A 19,283-nucleotide genomic window follows, 5' to 3' on the forward strand; every position below is an offset into this window, starting at 1 on the left:
ATACTGCCACTTCTACTGCCTTCTTTTTTTCCCTACTGGTCGGCAAACAGAATGACCTCATGCTGCATGCAAGCAAAGGAGTTAGACAATAGGCTGCAAATGACAAAGGATGTGGGAAGATAGGGGTTAAAAACTAGATTATTATAACAAAGGCTACATCTAGAGGTGGAACTGCAAAGTGTGTTAATATCACCAGTATCACTAGTATAACTTTATAGCATTACATGTGTCACACATGAGCACCTTGATTTTATTTTGTAGTGAAGATATGGAGTTTTTCACACCTGTAAACAAATACCTAACTTACACACAATAGAATGTGAATGTCACCATACAGAAGCAACTGCTCTGTTGCACTCATCTAGGGAAGCATGCTAGGCTCAACCAGAACAGACCTTTGGTTGATTCTTCAGCCACCTGCTTACCAGAAACCAGAGAAATATGCCTCCTATGTTACAAACTATTGGCATGAATATACAAAGTAAAAAATACCTTTGCTTTATTTCCCGTCAGCCCGGTATCATATTGATTAAAATGTTGCAAACATTCCCTTTAGACAGCTACAATTTGCTCTAGAACACAAAAAAATCCTGAAAATCTACTCAACTGAATAGCAAATTGAGTCTGGCTGCAAATTCACATACCGAAAAATTAAAGAGAAAAATAAGAATACAAGTTCCTCTTAATATCTTAAGGCATAAAAAGTGAATAAGGAGGATAATTGCCCCCCACCTATGCAAAATTACAATCTTCAGAACACCTGCAGTGCCTTGAATTAAATCACAACCAGCAGGGACTTCAGGACGACCCACTGAAGAATAGTCTAATAGTTAAATGTGTGCGCTTATATACATTTATACAAGAAATTTATATATGTACCCATATATACATACAAATAAAACTTTGTTTAAACTTCAGTGCAGAGAAGAAAGAAATATAGTCTTTCCATATTCTTTTTAACATACAAGAAACTCAGTAACTTGTGCCCAGCAAAACTATAAACACACCTATTATTACACGTTCTTACATTACAAAAAGCAAAAATTGAACTTCATAGAACATAGGAAAGCAAGGGCACACTGTTGGAAAATCTTAATTGCAGCCAATGTCATCAGATGACTCACTGGTACTAGAAATCTGCTTTAAGCTGATCTGTGAGTTAGAGGATGTAGCCAAGCCTTAGCTCCAAGTTAGAGGTCCTTAGGTAAGCGTTGCTGCCTGGAACCCAAACGTGAACGCTGGGCAGCATCCCCAGCCCTGACACTGTCGTTGGACATTCCAGACACTGCTGCTCTTTGCATATATTCAAGGCTGCTCCAAGAAGACTGAAGTTCTCCGCCCTTGCATCCTTACCATGCTTACAGGTTCATGTTTACCATTTTATTCAGTTATATAATCAGCACATAGAACAATCACACTGAATTTTATAGTGCCCCAGAGAGTCTGAAAGCTTGAGGTTTCCTGATATCTAAAAGGTAAAAGCTACATGTCTCAAGAAAACATTAGAAGACTGTTGCAAGCCACGATGAGACACTGAGCAGCTGACCACAGGAATCATTTTGCTCTGCAAAATCATAATCGACATTTCATCAGCCTGGGATTTTTCTCATCCTGTGTGATCCTATTTCCCTTCCTCGTACATTGTCACCAGTCACTTTCAGTAAAGAAAACCTGGAAACCTGAATATGCAGCATTTTACTTGTTTTCCTTGGTTGCAAGTCAATTTTCCTTGCCAGCTTTGCAGTCACGGAATTGACCAATTGCAGTCATGGAATTGACCAATACTACAAGGGCAAGCATCTGCTGTCAGGCATGCAGCGCTACTGCTTGTGTGGATTTCTTCCCAGCAGCTGGGAGGAAATGCTCCTTCTTGTTTAGACAAAAATATCAAATGGTTAGGAAATAAGGAGTTAGGAAAAGATGTATACAAGGTTCACGCTTGAGAAACACAAGAGCACAGCCTTAGCCACTAAGAAAATTCCACTAGACATGAAGTTAACAATAACTTAGATCTGCTCATTTATGGTAAGTCAGCCATTTTACTGTTGACCTACTTTGTATCAGCAATAATTTGTCACAGTGCATTCTCCAACTGCTACTGAAAGAAAGGTTGAAACCATACATTAAGAGCAAAGTGTCAAAGCAACTGATGTTAATTATACCCCGCAATTCCTATGTTGATGAAATTGTCACTGCTAACTATTAATACAGCATTTATTGTCTAAGCCCAGCTTGCTCTACCAACCCCTGAAAGCCACTGAATTAACATCCGGCTTCTCAGTGTTCACACTGGAATGTAAATCTGAAGCGTGTAAAAATAACCTCTGCTATTACACCAAGAATGTGTAAATACACATTCCTTTTTTGGGAGAACTATTTATCTCCAGTCTATATATGTTTCACTCTCTAAACTAAAAACAGTTTTAATGTTCTTCAGTCAAGTGGCAGCTTTTGCCAATATAAACTATTTTCTCTTAAAATTATGGCATTAAGTAGAGAAATCTTTGTAAAATGTAGAGTACTACTTGATTTATGGAAATTCAGAAATAAGCTTTACATAGACACACAAAAAAGAAAAGCAGCAATGTTCTTTGTTGCATTCATTGCTAACCTGCACAATAACAAGAGATCATTTTCTCCCAGCATAAACAAGGTTAATTAGAAGCACACCTTATGCGTATTGAGTGTTCATGTTCCACGACATCTGCTTAATTTGGTGACAGAAATGTTTACAAGCATCAGCACAAACCAACCACTCCAGAAGCACTAACTGGATTCTTTATGGTTTGCACATCAGTAAACTGTTTGGTAAGGTTCTACTGCTGCAGTACAGTTCTCCCTGCTTCTGAATAATCTCTCAAGCTTTTCCTTTACCCATTTAAATTGAAGGCAGTCAAAAACATACTGGCTTAACAATATTTAGCCTTCAAAATTGTCATCTCTAAGCTATGGCATGAGACATGCAACTTGGTATGATCCAAGAAGACTCATTTTGTGCTAAATATGGAAGACTTTCTTCTCCTACGAATAAGGAATGAAGACTTTCATATCTTATGATCCAATATGAGATACAATAAAAGTATAAGCCAGTAATGGTATTTTCACATCAGAAAAGTACCTCATGTTATTTCCAAATTCTTGTGTAGATTGATAGAACAAACCAGTAACAAGAAAATCCTGTGGCAGAGGCCTGTCATATACAGATCTACTTGAAAATCTTTGCAGAGTCAGCAGAAAAGTGGAAAATGAAGATCAGCATTATTAGCAATTCAATGAGAATCCTCACATGTCCATTCAAACCAAAAAATGTCACTAAGATCTACAGAAAGAAAAAAAATATGGTCCAAATGGCTGCCAAGCCAGATGTACATCTCCTGAATAAGCAGGAGAAAAACACAACTGCAAAGAGAACAAAACAACAGAGCTTCTGACAGAATACATGTAATACAACTCTCTATAGGAGGAGCATCATTGCTAAACATAAAATACAAAAGTACCACTAAGTGGTAGGATCTGATACCACACACTAGCATAGTGGGGGAACACAGTATCAGAAAAAAAAATTTGCTCACCTGGCATAACCTAGAAAGCAGCTGTATGCTTTATAAAAGACATTCACTGAATGGTCAACAAGTCTGAGCAGACCGATCCATCACTCAGAAAAGCTGTAACATCAGAGGCTCCTACAGCTGAGACTGCCCTCAGAACAACTACAGGACTATTCAGGGCTCCTCAAGGAAAGTCAGCTAATTTAACTAACGTGCACTGATCAAGCAGGTCTTGAATGTGTTCTCATCGCTAACATTTGCATTAAAATAACAGCCTTGCCTGTTTCGTAATGGCACCTTAAATGAAATTCAAAGGTGACAAGCATTTAGCTTAGTGTGCTGTTTGTTCTACCTGCAACAAAACACAGGATTGGCAACAGCCTACTCTTATAGACATACTCCACTTCTCTCAGGAGCCCTTATGCCCTGCTGCCACAGTAGGCTAAGTACTTTCAAAATCAGACAAGGGCACATTGTGTGCACATTGGGGTATATTTAAATTCCAGCTGGAATAAATCCCAGCAACTCTGAAGACATGGGTTGTACCAATTACTAGTTACAGCTGCAGTTAAAAATTACGCCATGAATGAATGCACCTTACCGTAAAAGGACTAAAATGTTAACGATCTAAAGGAGCAGGCTTACTCTTGGTTCAGTGTCACATGCCAGTCTCACAGATGGAACTTGCTGCCTCACAAAGCTATGCTTAATTTACCAAAAAGAAAGTACTGACAGCTGATGCTTTCATAATGTGCACAGCTCATGTCAATAACCAACTGTACAGCTACCCCTTCTGATGCTGTTCTCGCTGTGCAGCAGAAAAGACTGCAGGCAGCACCACAATATACCAAGCACAGCTCAGTCAGCAGTGAGCTTCATGAAAGTTTAATACAGCTTTAAAGCCAAGCTCTATGTTTTCTTTCTACTCAGATACACTTCTGCTGTCTGCAGACATACAACACAACAGAAATGGTGGTTTGAGTACTCCTACCACTAGAATAAATTACTTGCTTACAGATTAAACAATTTAAAGTGTCATCTTAAAAGAAAATTTTTAAGGTATCAAAATGTGAGCCTAAACCTTGACCCTATGCATGAGTTACACCTGTACTTGACTATAACACGAGCTCACTCTGTAGCTTTGGTCATACATCTTTCGTCAGATGCCTACAGAGCAAGGTCTTTAAAGTTCACTGCTTCAGGAGCGCTTACACTTCCACCAGTCCATGCCAGAAAGCCACAGGGCCAGAGAAGCCCTAGCAATACTTTGAAGTGCTGAATATTGCCATACATATGCAGATCATAGTAAAAATCGTAAAGTTGAACTTTCAAAAAACAAAGGCAAAGAAATTGCTAAAAAAAAAAAAAAGCTGGACAGTTCAGTCTTATGTTTTGCTTGTATATAACCAGCTATATTACAGATCAGCTATATTACAAAGACATGAACTGGAGATACAACACATTACTACTGCCTAATTGTAAAGGCTCATTCATAGTTGAACAGGAGCTGCAACAACTCCTGGCAAGTCTGATGCTCAGTTCTCCCATAGCTCGCAAGCTTGGCTGGCTGTCTTTTCATTCAGAGCATCAACAGCAGTTCTTGTGACTGAAGTGACCAAGGTGGGTAGACCCTTTATTAGGCACTCACAGAACAAAGCACACAGGAGATAAGGAACAGAAAAGTCTTCAGTTTTACTCCAGCACTCTGACAAGTGTAAATAGAGTGGTAAGGAATTTCTCTCAAGTGTATCTGCTGTGCTGTACACAAATGACATTAGTGTGGTGCTTAAGTGAATCACATCTCTACATCATCCATTAACTATGAATACACATATAAGTATGGGCTTCTCACTTCGCCTCAGCCAACCTTTAAAGTTTGGGAAAAAAGATCAACATACCTTTTGTTGAATCCAATCTTAATGATTTTTAAAGTGAAAGTCTTGCATCTGAAGAAAGCAAAAGGCAGCAAGCTGCTCTTAAGGCTAAGGGACACTTGTCCCAACTCTTATTTTGCAGGGAATCCATCAGGTAAGAACTGTGAACTCGTGAGCAAGTAGGTCACAATGGACATTTAGGCTTGCTATATCCTTCATCAGGAAGCCAAGTAAACTTTAATCCTCTGGATTTATTCAAGTCATCTTTGGTGGATGTTATTTCTGTACCTTTTCCTCATATCCTGGAATTACTGGCCCTGGAGTTATTTCCACATTGACTGATTTTACAAGGTTTAAAGTGACATATACATCGTGTTGCCCTAAACTTCCCAAGCATTTGTATGTGAGGTCTTCATTAATCCAGGTCTGTACCAAGCGTTCCCTAGCATCAGGGTGCCACTGATGTTCTTAGGCCTTTATAGTACCTATTTTATTTCTACTGTGAGACAAAAATAATTTAACTGATCCTATGTAATCACGACAAGAGATTAATTAAAATGCCAAGATAGGAAACAATTTATTATAGAGAGAAGAAAAATTTCTCATCCAAAATATAGAAATCTGTACAACTTTGCCACAATCAATATACATGAACTGTACAAATTTACACCAGTTCATAATTTACCAAATAAAAGATGACTAACAAAGTTCACAAAATAGATGGTGGTTTGTGGAAAAGACTTTTACCCAATTAAGAACAAGGAAATTACAAACCAGACCTCCACTTTCTAAAAATAAGAAGTTTACTCAGTCTTAGAAAACTACAAGCTAGCAAATGTACAGATAGCTGGCTGGTGCTAACACCACAGTTCAGACAGTGTCTTTATATGGTCTTTTTAAAGCCTGTTGCCATGGCAGATTCTGATCACTTGCTACTTTTGAGGCCAATGTAAAGATCTGACCATTTCCCCAGGTTATTCTTACTATTTTATCTTATGTACATTTATACATACTCGTAAGTGCTAGGTAAAAGTCTGAAAATTAAAATTTCCAGTACGATGGTGTTTGTAAGTCTTGTTACTGAGCTGCCAAAAATGCTAACAATTAATCAATGTAATAGTGCAAATTTACTCTGCAAGACCTACTGCAGAGAATCACTTTATAAATACAGATCGGGGTTGAAAATTGTGTAGAAATTAAGTCAGGTGTCTTGGAGAAACTGACACTTCCTAGATCTTCTTACTCCCTAGCAAGCTGCAATCATTTTGACTCACAGGCTATTAAATCACTGAAAGGTACTGTCCAAACTATGGCACTGTCACTTTAAGTATACCACTCTAACGTGTGCCAGATCTTCACAGCTGTGACATGGTTTAAATTCCATAATCCATCCCCAGAGGTGCCCACCCAAAGTAAGAACCAAATTTATCCATCCATTTTAAGGTGATCCATCCACAGACTATATCTTAACCTGATACAGTCATCATATTGTAGCTTTTGGAAGGGCTAGTTCTGCCCAAGAGAAGTTCCTCCTTACAGCTTATTCTGCTGTCTACCATTTGCATGTTGGTGTTACTTTGGCTACCTCCTGCTGGTGCAGCTTCGTACAGCACACAGATGGAGCCATCCTCTCCAATGCGATAGGACACTTCGTACGGGTCAACCCAGAGAGTGAGTTCGCTCGGAAGAAGCTGAAACAGTTCCTGACTGCTCAATCCAATCCGCTGTGCTGCCTGTCCAATGAGAGGATCCATTTTATGGTTGATCCGGATACATCGGTAACCTGATCCCTTGCATGGCTTTTCTGGGAACCAGTGGTGTTTATAATGTTCTATAAAATAAAAAACAAACGTTATCCTCCTTAATTCCACACTGAAAGATACACACAGCGATTATTGATCTCTTGCAAATTTCAAAGCTCAAGACCTTAATAAACTTATTATTTTAGCATTAAATGACTTGGAAAATCATTATAGGTTTTATTTCTGATGATGATTTACGGAAGTGCACTGCCCCTTGGGAAGCACTCGTACAAAGTTACTGTTTTGTTCTACTGTATAGAGAACAACATCCACCACCAGAAAGGAGTGAAAAGCAACTTCCTGGCGTTCAGAAAAACAACTACAAAAATATAGAGAAATTATTACATACATAACAGAAAAACTCAAGAGCTTCAAAACATCATAAACCAGGCAGGGAAAAAAGACCCTTTCCAACATCCTTTTGAGATCACACCCATGCTTAGCTTGTCACATTCTAAGAACACCCAAAAATAACTAGGGAGGAAGCTGGGCAGCATTTACCGACTGACTCAAGCTGTATTTCACCACTGCTCTTCCCAGCCTATTTTCCATGGCAAGAAACCAAGGACTTCACTTACCTCAGGAGTTTTATCCCACCCAAAACCCTATCGATCTGAGCGTACTCGTAGCCACTATCGAGCCCACTGGGACGCAGGCTTGGGATTACAAAACCCACTGGGCAGCGAAAGAACCCACGGTATTTGCTCCTAACCGGGGCTGTGGGGCGGCTAAGAGACGCTTCCAGAAGAAAGGGGAACCGAGACTCATCGTCCACCGATGAATTTTACTTGACAAAAAAAAACCCAGTTTCGGATCGTTTTTCTTTCTGGAAACCGGGCGGTTTGAGCCCTCGGCGCGGAGCTCAAGCCGGGGCTGCTCGAAAGCTTTGTCTACGGGGCCAAGGACGGGAGGGGGGAGCTGCCTACACGACGCCCGAGCCCCTTTTGTTTGTACCCCGCTCCTGCCTCCCGCACCCGCCGGAGCCGGCTCGGCACGGAGGGTCCCCGCAAGGGGAGAGCCGCGGCCGCGGAGCCCCAGTCGCCCCCCGCGGAGGGGCTCCGGTCCCTCGGAGGGGCCGACCCCTCTCCGGGCGCCCGCGGACCGCGGCGCCGCCCGCACCGCCGCCAGCCCTGCCGGGCAGGCGGCCCGCGGCGGACGGGGGCGAGCGGCTCCCGCCGCGCCCTCGCCGCCCTCACCTGCCAGCAGCTCCTGCAGGCACTGGCTGAAGGTCTGCAACTGCCGCTCGTTCATCAGCCCCTTGGTCCGCAGGAACTTGGAGATGAAGCTCACGGCCGCGGCGATCTCACGTATCATGCTGGCCCGGGTGTACAGGGCGGGATGCATGGAGGCGGCGGCGGGCGGCAGCCAGGTCTCCGGGGCGGCCGGCGCTGGTGCGGGACGGGGCTCGAGGTGAGCGGCGCGGGACGGGAGGGGGGGCGGCGCGGCTCTAACTGGGCGCGGAGCAGGCGGCAGAGCCCAGATCACATCCCGGGGGCGGCAGCCTCCGCCTCCTCTTCCTACGGCAGGGGGGCGGCGGCAGCAGCGGCGGCCGCGGCAGCGCTCCCCGCATTTCCTGCAGCGAGGGGCGAAGGGAGCTACCCGCCGTCCGCCGCTTCTTATAGCCCCTACCGACCGGAAGTGGCGTCATGGCGCCGGGGGCGCGTCGCCGCCAATCCGGCGATCGCACCATCGTGACGACAGGTGGCGGGGCGGGGCCGGCCGGGGTGGGTGACGTAATCGGCTGTAAACAAATAGAGCCGGGGGCGCGCGGGGGTCTGCGCAAGGGGTCGCGTGCCCGCGCGAGGGCTTTCGCGTGCCGGGGCGCGCGCCCGCGGTGCGGGGAGCCGTGTGCGCGCGGGGCGGGGCGCGCGCCAGTGCGGAGCGTCCGCGCGCATCGGCGCGGGCAGGGCGCGGCGCCGGGGGGCGGCGGGGCCGCGCGGGAACGCGCGAGCGCGGCCGCGCGCTGTCTCCGGGGAGCGCGGAGCCACGTCAGCGGCGGGGGCGGCGGCCGTGCGCCGGCACCTCCCCACGCGAGGGCGGCCGCAGCAGGGCCGCGGCGTGGGCGCTCCCAGAGCGGGGATCGTTTGCGCTCGCAGGCGGCGGAGGCGGCGTGTCTGTGCGTCCTTGCCTTTTCCGGGAGCGCAGGGGTGCGCCGGTGGCACCACGCAGTGCCCGGCTGTCCGGGAGCCGAGCGCGGTGCTCCCTCACGTTTGCGAGCTGTGCCCTTCAGACCGCGGCCCCACCGGCGTCTCCGGCCGGGGGCCTCCGCGCAGAGCGAAGCCTTTGCCGGGCAGCCGGCGGCCCCGGCCCGTGTGCCGGAGCACGGCGAAGCCTTCTCCCAGGCCGCCAGCCAGGCCTCTCTGCGGACATCCCAAAACACAGCGTGTGGCCCTGCACGGCCTTCCACATCGCACTGTCCCAGGTATCCTGACACAAAACCCTTGGGGGGAGTGATATATCAGCTAGCGACTGCCAAGAAGAGCGTCTGTCTCAGGCCTTCTAGTGCTCTGTCTGCCTTCTTGCTAAACAAAAGGGGAGAGGAAAAAAACGGCAGAGGATTTATTTTTCGTTTCTTTTGGTTTTGTTAAAAAACACAAAAGTCTAGCTTCTTTAATAGAAACCTTATTCTTTCCCAAGGGTTTGTGCCTTGCCCCCTTGCAAAGCTTCAAGTGGAATACAGCCTGATGCCTGATCTTTGTATGTACAGTTCTTACTGTCAACGACGATCAGAAATTGGCCCGAAAAAGGCACATACAGCGCACAATTTCTTTTTCAGTGAAAATAATTCACTTACGAAATCTATAAAAAGTACATGTGTGAAATAATTTGAATAAAAAATGAAAGTAAACAAGGGTTTTTTGCTCATCTGGTGTGAGAAATGTAACTTTATAGTGCTTTTTGGTCTTTTCTCTGCACACACGATCTATTCTTAGTCCCCAGCCTCAGGGGACTCTCTGACTCTATACACAAGGGAAATCTATAAAACGCCTTCAAAAGATAATCGGGAGAGCTCAAACCCACAGCTTTACTGCATACTAAAAATGTTGATGTGGGGTTTAGAGCATAGTCCCATTGATTTTCCCCCTACTGATCTGTGAGTATTTACATTAATAATCATGAGCTGACCCTCCATTCTGTGAGGGGAAGAGCTGCCAAGCTGGCCTGTGCTCTTGCTGCTTCTCAGGTGCCAGCCATCCTTTCTTCTCAGTGCTTCTGTGGCATATGTGAGGTATATCCAGAGCTGCCATTTCTGCTCTCTTCATGGGTTGGAGAGTGCTGTGCTCTTTCAAACCTTGAACAGCAGGTGCTTCTCTCCCCCTTCACAGCAAGGCCCACTGTCCTGGAAGCTGCCACTTACCTTGTGCAAAAGTGATGTTTGAGCATCACAATTGCACTAAAATAATTACTTCAAAACACAGCAAAATACTTCAAAAAAAAAAAAAAACCAGCAAAAATTATTACAATGTTTGCCACCTTTGCCTGGACCTGAGCTTTTTTTTTTTTATTTGGGCCACTTTCTCATCTCTTCTACTTAATTCCATCCAGAATCAAATGCTCAGGAGGAGTTTTAGGAACTCTCAAATAGGTAACTGCTCATATATAGTAGCACCCCACAACATGAGGTTTAAAAAGCTGTCTCCACCATAACTTCCATGGACAGCAAGGCTGTTCCAATTTGAATCATCCCCCTTGAGTTGTGCTTTTAAGAACATAGCATGGCAACATGTACTTCATATCACAGTCAGTGAGAGGGGGAGAAATTCAAAATAACCTTTTTTTTTGCTATCTCAAAAAAAAAAAAAAAAAAAAAAAAAAAAAGAAAAGAAAAAAAAGAAGAAGAAAAGCTTTCTGGACCATCAAGGAGTTCCTCTCAAATCTCTTACAAAGTCAATAAATTCAGGACTCTTCAGCAATCAGTTTTCATAGTTCCTACTGATTCCAAATAGTAACAGCATGTATTTCATGTAGTAACAGCATGTCTTCTCTGTGGAAAGGGTGAAATGCTGTGCATACAGATCCAGTCCACTGGTAAGGAATGAACTACCTTGGTGTTCAGTGCTTGCAGCCACCAAGCAGCTCGAGTGTAACTTCAAGGCCAAGGCTTGAGATGCCTGCCAGGAGGATCTCATCCCTATCCATGGGTGTGAACAAGGTAACTGGAGCTGCTGATGCTGTTTTCCCAGTCCAGGCAAGTCCATTTCCATCTCAGTGCTAGGCAGGACAGCAAAGGAGCTGCTGCTATTTCTGGCCTGTGAAATTCTCCCAAAGAACCTCATCTTTACAGCCTGCAGGCTCTTAATTGATGAGGAAGACTTTGGCAGGCAGCTCACAGCATCAAGCAAAGTCAAATTTTCTTGACTGGACTGTAATGGAGAGCATCAAGCAAGCTAGCCACACCGTAGCCTGTTGCTGCTTTGTAGCTTAGCGTCCTGCCAGTTGCCAGCACATTTCACTGATATACCATGCCACTCTCAACTTCTTCAGTGCTCCCACATTTTGGGATATACAAAGTGGTTCTTTTTTTCTCTGGCCAGCTCCCAGCTGTCTACTCCTGTCTCTGCAGCTGCAGACACAGAGGAGGCAGTTTGCCTGCTTAATAGTGCAAGATGCTCACTGATACATTAATGGCAGGGTGCTGAAGAAGATAAATGTAAACATTTAAGACCTGCCTTATTCAGCCCATTTGATACTTTAAATGAAGCAGAGGCCCTAGGGAGGAAAAAATTAAGAAAAAGGGTATGTGATCATGTAATTAAAGACTGGATCATAATGGATATGCACAGAAGGGTTGAATTAAGGTTCTGCTGGTATCCCAGCTTCTGATATTTCCTAACTTTTAAGGAATACAATGCAACCTTTACAACATTTCTTTCCTGTTGTTTTGGCAGAATCTGTTTCTTGACATTGGTTTGGAGAGAGCCTGGCACTTTGTTGTGTTCTGTCACAATGGAAATAAGCAATAGAAATACACTTTTATCTGCCACACACACACATACACACCCTGCAACTATTGCAACATGCTCTTTTCACAGTTTTACTGAAGCTACTGAGTTTTCTTTACGGTAAGTGGAAAGATTCAAGAGTCCAAAGAAGAAGAATTAGAGTTACTTGATTTTTAAAAAATTTTCTCTAGTCTTAGGGTCTGAATTAGTATATATTTCTTATGAAAATAAATGCACTACATATTCAGCATGGATATTTTTTCCTGCTTGAGATAGTTACAGGCTTTTTATGTGGTATCTTATTAAAGCCTTTCAGTGTAGAAAAGTGTTAGGTCTCTTCCTGTTTCACTGTCAAGTCTTTTGCATTGTTGGGCATTGACCTAATGGAGAAATAACAGTTGAGAAATAATTGGTATTTGTTTCCAAAAAGGATTACGTATGCCTTAGATTGGCATAAGCTTTCTCTCACCTGTAAGCTGAAGAGTGCTGGTTGCGATACATAAAATACAACAACAATCCATTCTATGTAGGGTTTAGTATTAGTGTAGGTTGATGATACTAAAATGCCACAGTATTTTCGCCATTTACCAAGTATTTGAAAACGTATAGGAAGAGGTTTCCTCTTTTATTTTTACTTTCTGCAGAAGAAAGCTTTCCATGGGATGCTTAAAACATATTTCAATGTTTTACCCCATTTCATTCTTTGACTATGCAGTGGCAGCTGTAGTGACATTAAGTTGCTGCTCCAGGAGGCAGATGTCCCATAGCCAGCCCTGCATGCCGTGCTGCTCCTCAGGGGACCCCATGGCCTGGCTGTGAGTTCCTACCTTGTTTTGTAAAGTTTTCAAGCAGACACTCCTCAAGCTACAGTAGTGATATGGGAGACCTCCGTGGAAAAACTTAGGCTCCATGGCTTGGTTGTAGACAGAGACAGCAGTAGCCAGCCCCTCTCCATCTCAAGGAGGTGAGTGCCCTTACCTGCCTTCCAAGGGGAATGTTGACATTAAGGCTTTTTTTCCCTGGAGCCTTGAGAGCAGGCTGTCATTCCTATTGTTTTGCCACCAGAAATGCTTGGACTTAAGCTCAGGCAGAGACCTGGGCTCAGAAACACGGTATGGATCCAGCCCACTGCCAAAGGAGCAGTCTGCAATGAGGAGGGGGTAAGGGCTTTTCAGCTCCAAATGTAAGCCTGTCTCTCAACCCAGCATTGCAACACTGCACCTAACCTCAGCGTTGGAGCAGTGAGTGTTTCACCCTGAAAGTGTGGGGGTGAAGTCAGTCACATATTCTTCCAAAGTGGAGGTCTCGCATCTGAAAAGATAGACTGGTAGGAGTCAGAGAAAGGGCAAAAGTCTGGCTTGTGACCCCACTGGGAACTTCCCTTTCTCTTGAGCATGCTCATGCTGACACGCAAACCCACACACCTGCAGTCTGCATTTCTATAATTAGCCTATCAGTCAATGAATTCCTTAAGCCACTTCTCACATAAGCAGAGTCCTGCTTAAGCAAGTGGGACTAGTCTCATAAGCCAGAGTCCCATTCTACAATCTGGCAGTTTTTTAATGAACATTTCTGCCACTGCGGGAAGCTCAGGAGGGAATGGAAAGACTCAGAGGGGCAAGGGCAGGCTGCCAGCATTGGTAGTAACTATGGCATCTTCATTTCAGGAAATCCATCTCATGACATCCTAAAATGACCAAACTTTGCTGCACTTACTCCATGCAGAAAAATGTTTGCTCTATGGGGCAAGATTTCAAAGGGGCCACTCACTGAGAAGATATTCCTTGTGGCACGAGCCTGAGGTCTGGTCAGGACAGATTCAACAGAAGGCTTTTCCTATGCTATTAGTTTGACTTCAGCAAACAACATGCACATGTAGCAAATAAAAAGCAAATCCAGAACATGGTAGTCTGTTTTGCTTATAAAGATTATTTTTTTCCTATATGGGATAGTAGCAGTATGGCAGCACATGCAACGTTTGTTTTTAATAAAGCAATCATAGTTTGGATCCAGTAAAAACAAAAATTTAGGAAAACAGTAGAGACAGTTAATTTGAAAGCTTGACAATTGAAAGAACTCCTCACAGCATAGCCATATATAAACATTATTATGCAGTCAGGTTTTCATTTTTATGAATTTAGGAAATTAAATTTGAATTTAATTCAAATTAAAATTCAAAGTTATTTGAAAATATATTTTTCAAATTATTTTGAAAATAATTTTTCAAAATTTAACAGAAGAATCGAGGTGAGATAAACAGTCATTCATTGCAATCCTGAATGGAAGTTGTTAACAGTAATATTAAAGTGAATGTAGCTTGTAAGTGAAAAGAATGATGAAACTGTTTGTATTGTGCTCTGCAATCAGATGATGTCATCTCAAATTCCAAATTTTTACCTTTCCTGTAGGTTTTCGTAGTAAAGCTGGGATGGAAGGGATCATAAAGTGGTTTATAGTTCTCTGATCCTCAGGATTTTTTTTCTGGCCTGCTGTATAATTTTAGGAAGACCTGAAATAATTTCAAACACCCTTGTGTGTAGTGGCTGCATTATGGGCTCTTGCACTGCCTGGTGACTGCCAGAGTAGCTTGTGTTGGTCAGCACAGGGCTCTCAGTCACCCTGTGGTCAGGCAAAGGAAAAACCAGGAATTTTTATGATACTTTTATAACAGTATTCCCTGACTTTTAGAATTAAAACTGTGACTGTCTGCAGATTTTAAGTGCAAATTCCAGTAAAATACTTAAAGAATTTAAGAAACCAATATATTGGTCCTGCAAGTATTTTTTTCTTAGTATTTTCACCTTACATACTTTGATTTATGATGTAGTCAAAAATCAAGACACATTTTTTAAATCTTTTAATAAACATCTGAGAAAAGCTCATTTATTTTCCAATGATGAAAAAATTCTTAAGCAGTTTTATTAAAAATCGTGATTTGGAAATCAAGTACAATTTTAAATAGATGGCTCCTTTGGAGCTATTATTAAGTAGTAGCAACCAAACCTTCACCAAATCTGCCTGTCTCAAAAATGCATCCAAACAGCAAAACATGGAGATATTGTAATGGTAACACTCCATATTTTAGGCCAAGTCTGCACAGACTACAAAGGATATTACCTACTATGCACTTTCTAAAGCAGAAAAAAACAGTTAAACAGTGATTGCACTATTTAGCTAGATATAAGCACCTACCTCACTATTCTCCCAACAACTCTCCACCAAAGGTGGACATGTGGGTTTTTTGGCTTGTAAATCAGGTGTCTGCATGTGTTTCATTTTGTGCAGGGTCTGGCTTTGGAAATCAGATGAAATCAAATGATTTCATTTTAGCTGGGTTTGTCCTTTTATTGTGGTCTGTCTAAATCCTGCATATCAATGCAGTGAATACTTTGCTGCAAGAAGAGGCGCTTATCTTTTTCCTCGCATTTTTTTCTAGCCAGCACTTGCCACAACTTATTTTCTTTACCACTGTCATTTGTAGTCATGGCAGTGCTTCTGTTACAGCTTTTTTTCTCCTTGCAATGGCATTAACTCAGGCATTTTAATCAGTCTCAGACAGAATTCTCAAGACAAAATTAATATAATTAGTTCTCTAGGACAGATTTGGCAGAGTGAAGGAACATCACATAGAGAGCCTGTGTTATTACCTTCCTTTGAGTACTGTGAGATTTTCTGGATATTATCAGGTGGGAAAAAAAATTAAAATCACAGCTACGCAGTTCTTCCATGATTGTGTAGCTTTATACAGCTGCTCAGCTGCATTTAGCTGTGAACACTTCAGTCTTGCTGGTATGAAAGTGTAGTCACTCATCCCTTTAACGGGATTGTACTGTATGTCGCATGCCCAACATGAAGCTGTTTGGCTGCTCCTCATGTGACTTGAATTCTTTCCCCAGATGTGATGAAGAAACCTCAATAACTTACTTTCCTGGATTCAGTTATGTGAGTAATGTCCCTAACAACGATGAAATTATCCTTATAATTGCAAATGAACAGGATTGTGATTTTAGGGCCCATAGCCCAAGACTCTCAATATCAGAGCTCCCACTGGTTTTTGGTTCTTTCTTAGACATGTGCCATAAACTGAGGAACTTACTTGGTCTTACACTGCCTATAAATTACCTATTCCTAACAAGAAAAAACACAAAAACAAACAGAACCCCCCTTCCCCTCGTAAAAACCCCCAACCAACCAAAACCAACCAACCGAAAAAAAAAAAAAAAGAAAAAAGTTCTTGTTTTTAATGGTACTATTTTACAGGAAACAAGAGCTATCTGATCATTTATATAAGCATCTTTTATGAGCATGCTTGATAACAGTAGGAAAGCAGGGAGAGGGGCCTGAATACAAGCAGAGGCACTAATCTACAGTTATTTCACCAAAAAAAGAAAGATTTTTTTTTCCTCCATTTTTAGAGGAAATCAGAAAATACTAACTAAAATAGAAACTAAAATCTTCACAGCAGAAACATACACCTCTATAAAATTAGGCCATCAGTTCTGACTTAGATTAACCAAATGTTTTAAACAGGCATGTGATGAAAAACAAAAAAATCACAGATTTTTAATTTTAAAAAAAAAGGAAAAAAATAGAGATCCATAGCATCTGTGAATCAAAAAAATCCCAGCCTTTTGATCTATGTCTTTTCATTTTCTGCTTTCTACAGCACCTTCAGTAACCATTCCCCCCCCCCCCCCCCCATGTTTGTCTCTGATGCGTTTTCAGAGACAGAGGAACAAAAGCTGCTTGATACCCCTCTTACAATAGCAAGGAGATGTGCCTGGCTGTGTGGGAGGAGCCGCTCAGTTCTTCCGTGTAGCGCTGGGTACACATGCTTCGAGCGGCATTAAGTGTTCCTGGGAGCACAGAACAGAGTGTTCCAGCAGGATCTAACACACAGGCAAAGATAGAAAGCCATTTTCTTCACAACTATGCAGTGCATTAATACATGATTCCAAGCTTGCAAAGGATGAACCTACTGTTTTAGAACTTTTCTTTTTTACATCTTAATTCACTTTTAAATAATTTAAGAGGACTCTCCGGGGGTTTTTTGAAACATGATTTTTTAAAAATTTGTTGCTTTATGAAAGCTTGCTTATAAAAAATTGCATAAGAGACATAGCAGTTGCATAACACATCCCTTGAGGAACTTCATAAAATGTCTTTGCAGCCACATTTTCCTCCCTTTGATTTTTTGTGCCCCACAACTCAGCTAGCAGTCAGTGGAGAGGGAACAAGTAGAAATTCATTTGAGATAACAGGGTAGAAGTGAGACCTAGAGTCATGTGCATCTACACTATGGAACAAGAGCACAGGGCTGAGCTCCACCAGAAGCAGGTGGAGTCTCAGCAGCTGTCCCAGTCCTACCTGGTGCCAAGCCACTGCAGCCAGCTCAGGCCCCAGAACGGAGCTACTTCATACCAAGAAACCAACATATGCAAGGCCAAGGCAGGGAATGTGTGCCACACATTCCTTTCCTGTAGACATTTCTTTATTATTTCTACTCAGTTTTGTTACCCTGGAGCTGTAGGATATTTCCTGCAGAGTCATCTCCTCCCACTGACTCAGAGCTTCATTCTCATCTACCAGGCAGCATGGTTTCAGTAGAGCCATGCCAGAGCTGGTGATGCCACCACCCAAACACTTCTGTTTCACATAAGATTCAAAACACCAAACCAAACCAAAACAACAAAATTTCCCAACTGTCCCACTTGTGCTGAAATTTTCAGATCTGTTCAAAGCTACCTCCAAATGTGGGTGCATACCCCTGGATTTTTTATCACAGTATAAAGATAATTATTAGGGATGACCTGGAGTGATTGGAAGAAAACTCCTTCAGTTGCTACAGTCCTAGAGAAAATTACCTGTCCATCAGCTATGCAACTTCCTACTTTGCATTAAAAGTAGATTCAATAGTTTCTATAAAGAAGGCTTAGTAATAGCTAACATTTCCTGAAGACTGGTCATATATTTTGCTCTTAAGGTAGTGGAATGTACAGTAAGAAATAGTGATTGAAACCTGAATTTTTCAGGTGCCTGTTTTCAATTGCTAGACTAATGTAGTGATTTCAACACAAAAGAGCCTTAGAAGGATGAACTGAGCCAATACTTCACTGCTTTGTTGACTTAAACTCAACATTTCACCTAATGGGCAAAAGTACAACAAGGATGAACTTCAGTTGCTCAAGATTTGAAGGGAATGGTAGTTACAACCCTCAGCCTAACACAACACCGATGAGGGTTCAATACATTGAGAAGTTTTGATGATATGAAGAATCCCACTTTCTTTGGGTACAGGTGGAAATTTCACCTTTTGCCAATTTGGGGTGCATTAGATAACTGTGGATCTCATTTCATTATTGAGTTAAAAATCTCAGGCATTTTTGACCCTGTGTTTGTAAATACCCAAAATTTGCTTTAGATTCCCCACTCCAGCCATAAAGCAGTTACAATGACCACAGAAATGCCAATTTCATCAGTGGAGGTTTTAGAACAAAGGCAACAGCAGTTTTACTACTCCTGATGAAGGTTAACACCCTTCTTTGTGAAGACAGATAAATTAAAGATTACCTGTAGTAAATAAAGTTATGGGTGGTTACATAAAAATGTAGTAATGTTGCTCATTAACTCCAAAGACTGGAGACCAAACAGCTGTTCAATGGAGGGTGGAGGAGAACTTTGTGTGCATTCATTTCTGAAGCAAATGAAACAAAATAGTGGCATATTTTTGCTTTATAACTGCCGTAAGTTCTCTCCAGGTATTTTTATAGTTATGGTTACTAGCTTCTTCATTGATTATGTATCTAAGTCCTTGAAAAGAAGCTGACCAGCCTATTTAGCCATACCTTCCTCTTCTGGAAGCATAAGGTCAGAATACTGGTGTGCACAAATATCAGCTGTTCACTGGTGCATACACATCCCAAATCCAACATGTGTTCTTCTGGTCTCAGAGGAGCGTTGCCATGAAATTCTGTAGAAAGATTTTTCACTGTGTTCAATGATGTAGGAACCTTGCCTTTCAAATTTATTATTTTCCTTTCTTTTGCTTGATTGCTTTTCACCTATTGACTGACTTTCATGCTTGTTTTTGTTTTGTTTGGTTTTTGTCCCCTTGGT

General features: G+C 42.5%; 1 protein-coding gene across 1 annotated transcript; it reads right to left on the reverse strand.

Annotated features, from left to right (window-relative positions):
- Positions 1–5,974: 5,974 nt before the first annotated feature.
- Positions 5,975–8,811, reverse strand: BTG1 (BTG anti-proliferation factor 1). The gene is made up of 2 exons (XM_038153835.1): positions 8,421–8,811; positions 5,975–7,253 (listed from the first exon to the last, which is right to left on the reverse strand). The coding sequence occupies exons 1-2, from the start codon at positions 8,566–8,568 to the stop codon at positions 6,889–6,891; spliced, it is 513 nt and encodes a 170-aa protein (XP_038009763.1). The 5' UTR covers positions 8,569–8,811; the 3' UTR covers positions 5,975–6,888.
- Positions 8,812–19,283: the final 10,472 nt, after the last annotated feature.

Source organism: Motacilla alba, chromosome 1A, assembly GCF_015832195.1.
Source record: "Motacilla alba alba isolate MOTALB_02 chromosome 1A, Motacilla_alba_V1.0_pri, whole genome shotgun sequence".
Taxonomy (NCBI): Eukaryota; Metazoa; Chordata; class Aves; order Passeriformes; family Motacillidae; genus Motacilla; species Motacilla alba.